General features: G+C 34.0%; 1 protein-coding gene across 1 annotated transcript; it reads right to left on the bottom strand.

Moving 5' to 3' along the window:
* Positions 1 to 477: 477 nt before the first annotated feature.
* Positions 478 to 14,541, bottom strand: LOC128221274 (fibrinogen-like protein A). The gene is made up of 10 exons (XM_052929829.1): positions 14,469 to 14,541; positions 13,872 to 14,024; positions 12,970 to 13,005; positions 9,989 to 10,068; positions 9,663 to 9,731; positions 8,879 to 9,005; positions 8,186 to 8,313; positions 7,647 to 7,743; positions 3,887 to 4,051; positions 478 to 763 (listed from the first exon to the last, which is right to left on the bottom strand). The coding sequence occupies exons 1-10, from the start codon at positions 14,488 to 14,490 to the stop codon at positions 525 to 527; spliced, it is 1,116 nt and encodes a 371-aa protein (XP_052785789.1). The 5' UTR covers positions 14,491 to 14,541; the 3' UTR covers positions 478 to 524.
* Between the last annotated feature and the right edge of the window lie 216 nt (positions 14,542 to 14,757).

The following is a 14,757-nucleotide window of genomic DNA, read 5'->3' as shown; positions in this document are numbered from 1 at the left end:
TGATTGCCAAATATTTGCCCATGTGTATGCCATTATACGTAAAAAATATCGAAATTATGTATTCAATTATTGCAAGTGCGTTAAAAAGCGATTACTTTTATGTGTTCATGCTTGTTTAACTGTTAGCAAATGTTAACACAAAATAAGAATCAAGTGTTTTAAACTGCAACTTAAAAGTTCCATGTTAATGATGAATGCAATGGTTTGTTTATTGCATATTGATACATACTAGCCTCAAAGGACATACACATGTTTTTTTTTAGTTTAATCAGATGTAAACATTGTTTTAAAATAAAGCAGTTTTTTTGCGATGAAATATTCAGTGAAATAAATAAATATGTATTTTTAACAATTGTCTTCCTATGATTTTAATAATAACATATAATTACTGAAACACATTCGAAAAAGAAGACCGCCTGTACGAGTGAGGTTTGGCTTTTAAACAAAATTTGTTGGTAATTTTGCAACACTTCGGAATGAATAATATTTGTTTTATTTAATGCATACAATACACCGGTCAAATCTTAATAACTCAATCGTAGCATCATTTTTGTCGTCTTCGGGTTTCCTGGGTACATTGTATTGTAAAACAAAGCATTAGTGTTGTACGGGGCATTCAGGTTACTGTTCGAGCATCTATTGAACCACCAGCCTCCTCCGGAGATTCTAGAACAGTCGTTCACGTCCCTGTCGTATGTTGCAAACGGACGGTGGTTTGTATCCCACGGGGTACTGTGGTCGGAGAATAAAGAGGTATCCGACACTGTAAATATATCGGTGTATCTCATTTATATCACAATCATATGAGTGTATCATTATAAATTCGAATGTTAATTACCAGTATGATAATAAGATAAAGAAAAACGTATCGATTTACAAGCAGATTTTAAGAGTCATATTACTTTTCTACACACATTTAACGTATTCATAAATATTATTTATCACAAACTATACCTTGTTTTAACGTAATGAGATAATCTGTAATGTTTCTAAATCTGGAGAGATTAGAGATTAATTGTATTACCTATTTAAGGCGTAGTAATTGTTGAAATTAATTTGGATACAGATGTTTGGGCTCAAATGTAGTAAATTATATTTTAATATTGATTCTGGTATTTTTCTAGCTGGTGTATATATATGGGTCGAGGGACATTTAATTTCATAGATATGGTTTGTTTGATATTGTATAAAATGATGTTAGTCATTATCAAATTGTTTGTAAAACAATGTTTATAAGCGATTGGAATGCTGCTTACGGAAGCAGCAGAAGGATTTTTATTGAGTGTGATCGCAGTGTACATGTATATTGATGATGCGGAATGTTGCCCAAATTCGCCCGTTGAGTGTCGTTCACAAGATAATACTTAAAATGTTCATTGTATTAATTTTTTAGATTTTTGTATTATATAAGACATAGTACTAATGATGTGTACTATATACTTTAAATGAGGATATGCCGACCGCATCGAATGACCACGCAGGGCAGTTTTGAAATAATCATAGCAATACTAAGGATTGCTGTATAATGCTGTCATAATAACAAAAGGAAAAACCACGAACAGCCTGTGCATTTTTAGATAATGGGAAGGAATTGGACATTAAATAGAGAAATGGCCTATGGTTAAAACTGTATAATCTAGGTGGACGTGGCAAAAAAAATCTTACGTGATATGTATTATGAGAAAAGGCACTGTGAAAACCAGTAACACATTTTTTGACTTTGTTCCATAGGCTTAAAGCAAGCGAAGAATATACCCCCGATATTATTTTATTTATATTTAGAAGTTCTGGAGTTCAACTTGTTTAATCGGTTAATGTTAATTCGGTTATAACCTTAGGGGAAATTATTTTTATGCGAATGTTATTTGCAAATGACATGGTTATAATGGGTCATTCCACTGAAGACACCATGGATTGCCCGTCTCCACAAAAAAGCACCAATCAACACTAACGGGGATATGCTTAAAAGCTTTCTATGGCCTTTTAAAGTTAAAAACATGCCTCTCAAGAACGATATGTCAATTATTTGATGCATTTGTAACATCAATTTCGAAATATGCCTGTGAATTTTGGGGTGTTGGAATTAATAAAGAGATTGAGAGGGTTTATTTAAAGTGTTATAAATCATTATTACCCGTGAAGCAGACCAAATTGACAATGCCAATATATGGTGAACTTGGTAGATACCAATGTCTAGAAAAACGATATTGTAGCTGACTGTACGGAAGGACAAGTCCCATTGAGCAAGTACTGTAAAGTTTTACCAGACTAGCTGTGAGGATATGAAATAGCACAATTTAGTGTTTTTTTTATAACGCCATATTTAAACAATCTTGGTACAACTCGATTAATAACAGTCCCATTTTGTGTACGTATAATCCTCTTTAAATTTCTTTCGAACGCTCGAATTCCCTTAATAATTAAAGACTTTCGGCTCACCAGTTACGTATTAAAACTGGGCCTTATGGTAATTTTACAGTTGCTTATAATCAACGCTCGTGCACCAAACGCAAATGTGGTGATATTGAAGATGAGTTTCACTTTGTTTGTATATGTAATATTCATAATGATTTACGCATAACATAAACGAAAATACTTTGATAGACCTAGTACGATGACCTTATCTTATTTACTAACTATCCTATTCAACTAAATCTGTTCAAATGTATTTTTAAAGGATTAAATTGTCTTCATATTGTTAATATTGTTTCGTTACCAAATTTACTTAGTTAAGTGCTTACGTTTAAAATTATATTTATAATATAACATACAATATAATTGTTGACAATGTACATGTTTGTAATATGATATGTTTCTGTGCTTGAGAAAAAGTACATGCAAACGTTACTTAACGCTTGTTTGTGCATCCTCAATGCTAATATAAAACTTTTTTATAAACAAGTGTCATATTTAATTATATTAATATGGTGACTATTAATGGTTATTTTATAACATTTTTCTTGTCTCATATGTGCACCTCGTTGCGTTATCGATGTATATATGTATAAATGAATTAGCATTTTGATTATGTAATGAAGAACCCGCTTGTTTACAAATACTGAATAAATGTTTTGAGTCTTGAATCTGAATTACTTTCAATGATACTTTGTTTAAACAAAAACACTCATTTCCATAAATCCAATTCTCTTCTGATATGAAACCTTTTGTTAATAAGAGAAATTTATCATTTATAGGCTGTTATAATAAACCATTTTAAAGATGCTAAATATTTATGAATTTATTGATACAAATGTTTCCGCTATTTCACGTATTGATTTGTTCTTATCATAATGAACCAACTTACTTTAAAAAACGTATTTGTTTTTTTTATTATACCTAACATGTAAAATAATGTTAAGTATACCAATACACGAATAACGTGTAAACCTATATTCGTCTCCTTTTGTCCTGTATACACATGATGTAAATTGTGTTATATACCAAATCAATCAGAATGAACTTTTTAATTCAAAACAACAATTGCTTCATTAGTAATATTCCTGCAAGACATACGGTTATTTTGTTAATCTTGTTTATAATAAATATTTATTTGAATACAGTATTTATTTTTCATTAATGAGGAAACGTGATATTTTCTCTTAATTTTATATATAAATATCTGAGACTTTCATCATTTTTTGCACAAAGACAAGAAAATGGAGTTATGAGTATATTACAAATCATCGCTAACTTACACATTTTATATATATGTTAATATTTTTATGTATTGTTTGACGACACGTGACAAATTCTTCATAAAATTATGTCGGTGAGAGAATAACGCGTGTATGCCACCAATTAAAGTCCATATCATTTCTATGATCGTATGTAACCGTATTCGACCTAACTGTATGCACTCCTAGCGTCTTAAACAAAAAAAACGTACTTCCGGCTGAGTTGATCCTCTTGTCAACGTTAACGTTGTACCCTTCTGGTGGCGAAATATAGAAGCCCGAGTACTCGTCAAATCCCGTAGTTCCGTTCGAGAAACTCATGTCCAGTCGTAATGTCATGTTAGCCCGGCTTGTCATTGAGTGAAGAAGACTAAGACCTGTGAGAAAGATACATTTAATTTAGACTTGATGACTAGTGTATTTCACGCTCCTCGTTCACTTATCAAGATTTTGTTTTGTTGACCATTATACAGAGCCTACTGCCAAACACGTTGAGCATCTCGTAAAGCCAGTGTAGTAAGCCTATCCGCAATTGTGATTACAAACTATGTGCGTTTATCAGTGAGATCTTTGTGTGCACATTGCATTTTACATGGAAATAATGAATACATGATCTTTCAGTCAGAGAATTGTGTGAATTTCGATGTTTAACTGGAAATTGAAAAAAAAGGATGAAAGGGTGTGTGAAAGTTATCTCGTTAATTAAGTATATATTGATGTTTCATAACGCCCATATACTGACAACTAACAGTACATGATCTTCTTATATATTCGAATAGACAAAAAAATTCGGTTAATAAGTTAAACATAGAATCAACTTTTCTTCGAAATGAGGAAACAATCAGTATTATTAAAATGACGCGTCCAACTTTACCTCAAAGTATGTGTTAGGAAATGAGCATTATTTAATTTCAGTTAGTCTTCAGAAATAAATAACAACATATCACTGATTGAAAATGCTTAGGTTGGTGGTATGCAAATGTGTAGTGAATGTATTACACAATGGATCACCACATTATCGTTTGCGTACACGATAGAAGTTTAGAAGTTAATCGTTAGAATTTACCCTTACAACATTAACCAACCAATGTGCCAAATGAACAAACAATGAACTAGGAAAATAAAAAAAAACATAGTGTCGTATGCATTGTACTAGGAAATACACACTGGACTGGGAGACGGGCTATCCATGGTGTCTTATACAATGGATTGGAAAAGTCCAATTACGATGTCTTATACAATTTACTAACAAATGGCAAAGATTGATAACACATATACACAACTGGGAGTCAGGTCAACCATGGTGTCATGTATAACGCACTGGGAAAAGTACCAACCATGGTGTGATATGTTATTGACTGGAAGAATGACCAACTACGGTTTCAAATATAGTATACTCTGAAAAGGGCTATCCAAGACGTCATATTCAATGGACCGGGGGTAGAACCATCCATGGTGTCATGTTGTCATGTGCAATGTATTAGGAGAAGGTCCTTCCATAATGTCATATGCAATGAAAAGGCTGTAGGGCAAACACTTGACTTGAAAAGTGCCAACCATGGCATAATGTGCAATTAGCTAGAAGAGGAGGAAAAGCTAGTTTCATTTGGAATGAACTACGGGAATGGCATACACTAACTGTCAATTTTAAATGTACTTTTAGGAGAGCCAACAATCGTGTCATATTTATCGAACTGAGAGAAGGTCAACCATGGTGTCATATACAATGCATGGGGAAATGGGCAGCCAGCAGTGACATACTATTAACTTGTAGAAAGCAACCACAGTGGCTTAAACATTGAACTTTTGAAAGGGCTTACCATGGTGTCATATGAAATAGACTCGGAAAAGGGTCGACCATGGCGTAATAAATTGAGGCTTAATAAAGGGCCAATCAGTGGAACATATTCAATGGTTTGGGAAAAGAGCCAACCATGGTGTCATATACAATGCACTTGGAAAAGGGCAAACCATGGTTTCGTATATTAAGTACTTGAAGAATGGTTAACCATGGCCTCATATACCCTAAAACTGGGAGAAGAGCCAACCGTGGTGTAATATTCAATAGACTCGGAAAAGGGAAAACCATTGCATCGTACACTTTAAACTGAGAGTAGAGCCAACCATCCTGTCATTTTCAATGGACTCGGAAAAGGGCAAACAATAGCATTATATACACTAAACTTGGAGTAGAGCCAACCGTAGTGTCATATTCAATAGACTCGGAAAAGGACCAACCATGGTGTCATATGAAATAGACTCGGAAAAGAGTCGACCATAGCGTAATAAATTGCCGACTAAATGATGGGCCAACCGGTGGGTCATATTCAATGGACTGGGAAAAGAGCCAATCATAGTGTCATATACAATGGACTCGGAAAAGGGCAAACCATGGTTTCGTATATTAACTACCTAAAGAATGGTTAATCATGGCATCATATTCCCTAAATTGGGAGAACAGCCAACCGTTGTGTCATATACAATGCACTCAGAGAAGGGCTTATGATGGTGTTACATACAACGTGCTGGAGAAAAGGATACACATGAAGCCACGTGCAATGGACTGGGAGTAGAAATAATCATGGTGTTAGATGCAATCGACAAAGAGAAGGGCTAACCATTGTGACATATACAAGGAACTCGGAAAAGGGCCAACCGTGCCGTCATATACAATGGATTGGGAGAAGGGCCAACAATGGCGCAATATTAAATGGACTTCGAAAAGAGCCGACCATTGTGTCATGTACAATGCACCAAGAAAAGGGCTTATCAACGCGTCGTAAACAAAGACTCCGTTAAGGGACAATCATGTTGTATAATACAATGGACTGGGAGTAGGGCCAACCATGGTACCATATACAATTGACTGGGAGTAAGGCCAACCATGATGCCATATAGAATGGACTGGGAGTAGGGCCAACCATGGTGTCATATACAATGGACTGGGAGTAGGGCCAACCATGGTACCATATACAATGAACTGGGAGTAGGGCCAACCATGGTGCCGTATACAATGTACTGGGATTATGGCCAACCATAGTGCCATATACAATGGACTTGGAGAATGACCAACAATAGTGTCATATAAAATTGACTGGGAGAATGGCTAACCATGGCGTAATATGTAATGGGCTGTGAGAATTACCAATCATGGTTTCATACAAATAGGCTCAGAGAATCGCCAAACATTGCGTTATTTGCAATTGACTGGGAAAAGGGCCAACCATAATGTCAAACGCAAAGCGTTTGGAAAAAAGCAATGTGTCATAAAGTACTTAAAATTATCAGGTTTTATGGGGGATTTTTCCCGTATTTGTCATTGCTTTTAAGAGGATGCGTGTTCTGATGAGGCTTATATATTTTTATTTAGCAATTATAAATAATAGTGGGAGAAGCGTGAGTTTATGGTCATGCTTACAAGTTTAAGCCTCTTGTGGAGTCCAGTTCCAGTGAATTATTGTTATAATGACTGTTTCAATGCGGTAATCCCATCATTTAATGGTAAAACATTATTGATGAGGGTATGGTTTGTTTGTGATGTTTGTAATTGTATTTAATCTTTGTGGCTAAAGTTTGTTGCTTGGTTCTTGCTTTGTACCATAAACAGGGTTTATTTTTGAATTTTCGACTACGGCTTGTCCCTACATCTTTCATTGTATTATTATATTACTCCACAATATTTTCTAAAATTTAACGTTTGCGTGCTTTTTGCGATACAGTAGAATCAACGTGACACACCCAGTAGCCAAGCCGTCAACGTGTATCATACGTAAAGCTGCAAGGCAAATATTTTACATACACAAAATAAAAATGACACACACTACTACATGTGACAGTACGCTTAAACGAAAGTCAATTGCTTCTTTAAATGAATCATAAAACCTCAACCCTAAAGTTTTCCCAATATTCATCCATATCATTCCCAGTGCTTAATAACTGCAGAATTTAAACTATAAGCTTAATCAAACTAACCCAGCCAAAATTCACCATCTAAGGAGCCAAAACCCTGCTCGTAGTCCGAAAAGTTCCTGTTGAAGTTCACAGACCCATCCAAGCGTCGTTGGAATACCTTTAAGATAATAGAAGGCTGTATTTTAAATGGCTAAAGGACAATGGTTTTTAATATCAGATTTGATATGACGCTTAATCGGATAAGGAAGGCCCCCGAAATTACTTGCTTTGATAAATAAAGGAAAATACTGAATGATGAACAATTTAGATAGCATGGTAAGGTATCATGTGAATACCGGCTCAAGTATTAAGACCAATGATACCATGATGATTGTGAAGCCACAAATATTTCAGATTCGCTTTGAGCTTTATCAAGATAAATGGTTCATGGTCTCAATAGATGTATTGTACTTATACTTTCCTCAAGATGCTTAAACCAGACTTTAATGATTAATATATTTTCATAAAAAATCGATAATTTTCATTTACAATTAACAAAGTTTTTATCACCACAAGTAATACTACCACTTAGCAATAAGCATGAATAACATAATACTCACCGTCCATCCCCCACCCTCGGTATCCATATCACAGTAAACCTCCACTTCCTTGTGCATATTCCAGGGCGTGATTCTGTAAACACCCGACCCGCGCGAAAGACCCGATCTTAACACATCACTGCAGTCATCTGTTGAGTAAATATATAAAAAAAGTGTATTTATCTTTTTTCACAATTATGTCATAATTCAAAATGCTTCAAATTTAATAGTATAAAATGGGATAAAGCCTATGACTTTTCCATGAATTGTGACTATTTGGATTATATTCGCTAATGAAGGCTTTCAAGTTCTGGAAGGCAAATGAAGGAATGTGATCATTTATTTGGATTTATGATTTCAGCTTTTCAGGTTTATTGGACAATGGCTGAAAATAATATGAAGTATAAATATACAAAAAAAAAATTCTTTGTCACTAATTCAACTATGATATGCAAGGGATTTTGTAATGTCTCTTAATCTATACTTAAGAATTATGTAACAGAAGCGAATAAAGGATTTTTTACATATATACACAGATGCACAGTAAAACCTTTATATTACATTTACATGAACACGTAATACCTTTTTGTAATAATAAAAGAGGCTGTTATACTTGTAGTGAATGCTGATATTAAATACTAGCTTCTTTATAATGCTATATACATGAACATATGGACAATATGTACACGTGTATCGTATTAAGGGAATGCTTACATTTGCTGCTTGTGCACAAATGATCGTTACATAAATTTCCAAAGCAACATTCATGGCAGGATGTTCGTTGTCGTTTTTCAGTGGAGCGACCGACGATCCCATGCTCATATCCCGGTGGTGTGCACATCTGTTATGTGCAAAATACACAAATCCTTGAAACCAGTTCAAAATTGTTGTGCGACAATTAACGATGGCGAGTCTGTCAACCTGAGTAGAAGTAAATTTAATGAACTGTTTCTATCCTTTAATCGACGAATTCCATGAGTTTCTGTTTGCGATGTCATCAAATGATACGTTTTATCAACAAGCTAGTCATGATTTGATACTAAGTTATGGATTATCTCAATTTAACAAATGACCACTAAATATCCGTATCGTTCAATATGTCCAGACGTGTATATAACTATTACCACGTATTTGGAAATACCTGATAAAGTGCCTTTAATTTGTGTACTGTCATAGTGAGAATGTCGCCATTATTAGCGACCCTATGTTTGCAGCTAAGCTTGATTTGTCTTGGCAAGTGATTATCAATTATATGTTTGTTTGTAATTGGTTTTATTTGTAAATGAGCTGGTCTTTTATTGATTGTTTCTTGTATCTATCGGTATATATAAGTCCAATTGAACGTGGTAGCATTATTGTTTATATTACAAGTAAATTGGTAATTGCTTGCACTATTTATCATTACGCATATTCTACAATTAAAGTATGTCATCATAACCGTTTTGATCCGTAAAACCTTATCCCGTCGATGATACAAATTATACACGAAAGTACTAACGTTGTTGCTGAGACATCCCGTGTGATATAAAACACCATGCACCGTATCTGTTGTTTCCATAAAGCATGACTGGAAACATAAAATGTATTTTATTATATAAATGCAAGTACAAATTATTTCTTCAATATTTGTACTTTGATATTTCATTCAACACGCTTATATTAGTTAAGTGTTTGTGTGCTTTAGCCATAACATAATTCAGCATTATCTTGTTGAGATTAAGTATTAGAATTTTGGTATTTTTAAAAAAATCCAAACGTGCGTCTATTCGTTTACTCCCAAGCTCAGATGATAACCGTGTGTGCTTATGTAATCATTTCACTAACCTGTCCCGAGCTACACATCTGGGTCTGGTTGCATGTTGATGGTGTCTTTATATTCTGACAACTGTAACATTCGAGGGAGCCTATAATTCAAAAGTAGACTTAAACGCGCAAGAAGCAGAATTAAATATGGACATGCGTTTTTATATTGAAGTTGTTTTTAACGAGCTATTTTCCATAGGCTAATTATGAGAACAACCGGTATTAAATAAGTTTTGACACTAGATGTTTATTATAATAATATTTATACAGGCTAAGTATGAGTTTAACTGATACAAATTAAGTTTAGATATTAAGTATTGAAGAAGCAGTGTGTTCTATTACCACAATCAAATAAGCCGATTGTATTTAATTCACGAGTAAAAATCACAACAAAAACAGTAAATTATTTATTAGAAATTGTTTAATCTATGGTGTGACACCTGCATTGGTACCGTTAGTAGTTTAATATTTATCATGGTGTCATTAATAGAATAAATACAAGAGGAACGAATGAGTCGCATGATTGCTTTGAATTAAGCCACTTGTTTCCCAAAAAAAATTGTACAGTTTACATTAAACACGTCACGTCCGGTGATATATCTCAATGTATCTGCTTAATATTTTCTTTTTGAACTTTATCATTGATATGTGTTTTTTAAGGCTACCTTTTTCGACCTTTAAATAATTGTATTGATAATCTACTTGTATGCTGTTTGGTGTTTACACAAGAATAACGAAAAAATAGTGGTGAATATTCTAACATTATATTTTGGACAATAGGTCTGCTCTATCTGTTGTGGACAATGTTATACTGAATCACTTTCCATATGACATAAGAAATGAGAAGATATTAACAACCTTCAAATATAAACATAAGACACATCTTTTGAAAACTACACCTCAGTAATTTCGTTGCAAATATTTTTATCTATGACAGATATAAAGTCCATAACAACAATGTGAATAGAGTGTCTCAAATGAGTGTTTTAACTTGTATCGAATTTATTAAACGAGTTCATTTTAAAACGATGAAAACGAGGCTCTGCCGAGTTTTTATCGTTTGAAATGAAGAGTTTAATAAATTTGATACAAAATAAACATTTATTTATAACATAAGTCATTTACAGTCGAAATATAGGACGAAGTTTCTTCAATACTCTTCTCTTGTCATAGTGGGACGAATTTACACTGTATGTTATTAGGATGATTCATCCGCAGGAAAGAAAATAGCCCGACCTATAATCATTTTATTAACAATAAAAGCATAAACTATGTCTCAATTATCAACTGATTTTCAAAAGTTTTACTTTAAAACAAACAAAACATATATTTCAATCCATTTAAATCAAGCAAATCAACAATAAAAGCAAGGTCATAACTGCGTAACGTCATAAGTAATCACGCGAGTGTGTACATGACATTTGGCGATTGAAGTTTAAAAAGAACATGAGTCAGCGTCACAGTCGCTTTCAATAGTGCGAATTCGATTTGTAGCTGGTCGATTAAAGCATGGAATTTTGTCATTTTAATGGATGTACACAAGGACAATACCTCCGTGAATTGGAGCTATACACATGTGGTAAAATCCACCAGAAAAAGTTGGATTTCATTAGGAATCAGTGACTCTGACAGTGTGTCAACTTTGAAGCGTTGCTGGCGAACTGCATAGATCGAGCATTTTGCGAGGAAGTAGACGGGGTATTTTCACTGAAGTACAGGATGCTGTACATGTTTTTGTTTTGATTTGGATTTAATTAGGCTATAGTTGTTTATAGATACAATGTTCTTATGTACCTATGTTTGCATAATCTAGTTCGCAGGAACATTGTTGGCATTCAATTTCTGGACAAGGTAATTTCTGGCACTGTCTGGAAGTGTTTGTTTGGATTAAGCTCATCGTGGTGCTGAGTTTGTTGACACCGACATGATTTCTTTTGAAACATCGTTTCTAATGTTTGTTTACTTTTTTGACAGCGCGTATGAATACTTTTTTCTGTGGTGGCGGTAACTTATGTGCATAGTTATAACACTACTTATATAAAAAAAATATGAAAAATATTGCGTTGGGTTATATCTCTCCTTCGCCGCGCCGTAAGTTATGTTATAGTGTACGTTATTCAATTAATTCGGTGTCTGTGGGCAAATAAATGAATGTTTTTGTTATTATTATCATTATTTTATTATTATTATTATTATTATTATTATTATTATTAGTAGTAGTAGTAGTAGTAGTAGTAGTAGTAGTAGTAGTAGTAGTAGTAGTAGTATCAATTTAACAGTGACTTTTACATTGTACCATTGTTAAATGTATATTGTGAAATATTGAATACTTTTCTAATTCCTCAGTACATGTGTACAATGTATTTCAATTACATCGCTCTTGCGGTTCATTCATGATAAGTTTGCCACCTATGTATATATATAATCATTTGGTCATGTTTTTGATTGGGGCGTTGTCTACACTTACTTAATTGTATCAGTCATTATATCATTGTATTTGATAACAAGCAATTCGGGCATTTCAGTGTTGGTCAATGTGTTGAATAATCGACATAGTGAATCTCGACTTAGGCCCACTGTCGATGTCAAGTAAGCGGATGGAATAATGTCCGATTCGCGTTCACTTAAATGCAATAATTCAAATGTTATCGCTTGCGAATACAATAGTTACAAAAGCTAGCATGTACATCTGTCTAAGAGTATTTCAGCCTTCTTAAAATGGTACAAAGGTTGTTTCTAAAACTTTTTTATTTCGGACAATGGGTTGATTTATCGACCTTGTGAATGTGTTACAACCTTGAACTACGCCCTCGATCGATGTCAATTCTGATTATTAGCAGATCAAAAGAAATCATAGCGACTTCACTTAAATGCAATAACCGTATAGTATTATTTACACCTAGTTTTTTTCTAGTGTGTTCATTTGTGCAATTCCCTTCAAATTAAGTATTGGCCTTCTAATGGTGCAAAAATTGTTTCTAAAACTGTTAAAAGTATTTTACCTGATGATGCAGATGGTGTCGTTTGTGGAACAGTTGCTGGAAAAAATAATCTTATATGGAGTTGCTGTTTTCAATTAATTCGAACTGATTGTCTTTATTATTGTCAACCAACTGAATCACAACTTGTTCCACTTCAAAAGTGTTGATTTTATTAATGAACTATTACGTATTAGACGCGATACGTGGGCAGTCGTAGCACTCATACCAAAAATTTGGCGACAATGTATGCCAAAACTCGCCCAATATCGAACAAAGTCGGCCAATATGAGTTTCTACCTTTTTGATTGGCTACTAAACTCGCTAAATATTGGATTAGACAAATGGACCGTTTTCATTGGCTGTCGAAACTCGCCCTTATGTGAGAAATATGAAGAAAATTATCTTAAAAGACAGCCATTATGTTTTCCGTGTTACCGACTGTTTTGAAAAGAGTGTCCCTCATTAAAACAAAGTATTTCAACCACTTTGCACGGTTTGATATTACAGTTGTATTCAACCTGTTGGTGGATTTTTCGATAATTATCTTTTCGAAAACCGACAAAATGGCCGGTGATAATTCTGAACTTTTTGCAAACGATTTCCGGAATAATATAGAGGAAACATGCTTCCTAAGACTGTACTGTGCTTTATTCATAAGTATGTGCAATGTCACTGAAAGGATTCATGTCAAAATCAGCACAAGCAGACACCTTGAATGAATAAGGGATTACTAAGCTTCGATATATACTTAAGGTAAGTTATTAAAATGTTAGAAAATACTAATAATTTACTTGATGTCATATTTGCGGAGTTATTTGTCATCGGTCAGCAGCTAACCTTGGAATTAACTAGGCCAATATGAAATCACCCAATTAATAACAATATATTACACAATGGCCTAGAAAACCGTTCACTATACTCACGGCATCTGTTACACATAACGGGACAAGTGACCTCTGCAAGAAGGGGATCTTGACAGAGTTGTGGGTTGGTCCGGCAGCCGGTCACATCCAGGTCCACGCATGACCCTGAACCTGTGTCCACGTGCAAGCAAACCGCCCAAAACAGTATTATTGCTGCAAGGAAATTAGTTCTATCTCACATAATGTTGACATTTTTCATAAACAAGTATACGTTTTTAAAGCTGCACTCTCACGACTGCTGACAAAAGATTAGATCGCAGTTTTTTATTAACATTTAATAAGCTATGCTATATGGCTAAAAGCGTTACTTACGCGTTAAGAAAATTGAGGGTTTCTTTGCATACAAAAGTAGTAAATACGGTAACCTACGATCTGAGCTTTTGACAACAGTCTTGTATCACTGGTTTCCAAACATGAACGTAACAATTAACTGATTATAAAACCAAAATCAAAAAGTAGTCAAATCGGTTAATCTGTGAGAGTGCAGCTTTAAGACTCCGTCGACGAGTCAATACCACATTGATATTACGTTATATTATATGATATTCTATAACATTAAAGTATTTTATATAGTTTAAATAAAATAAGCTCAATTACCTTTCTCTTTGACAGAAGCCATGGCCTTACTTTTTCCGATTAAATATTATATTACAGAACTATTATAGTCCTGCTTATCTTAAGTTCGTGCTCTGTCTGACCTGATTGTGGAAACTAGTACAATTTTATACGATATGTATAATTGAACAACATATATAAGGACTTTCTTTTATATGATAGCAAAAATACGCTTTAGTCTTGAAGCTCATGTCCCTACCATTCAGTTTGACGGACGGCTTCTGGTTCATCCTTCATAACGCATTTGACGAAAGAGTTATACTCAGTTATC

Source organism: Mya arenaria, chromosome 16, assembly GCF_026914265.1.
Source record: "Mya arenaria isolate MELC-2E11 chromosome 16, ASM2691426v1".
In the NCBI taxonomy this organism is placed as follows: domain Eukaryota; kingdom Metazoa; phylum Mollusca; class Bivalvia; order Myida; family Myidae; genus Mya; species Mya arenaria.
This window is presented reverse-complemented; position numbering and strand designations above follow the sequence as displayed.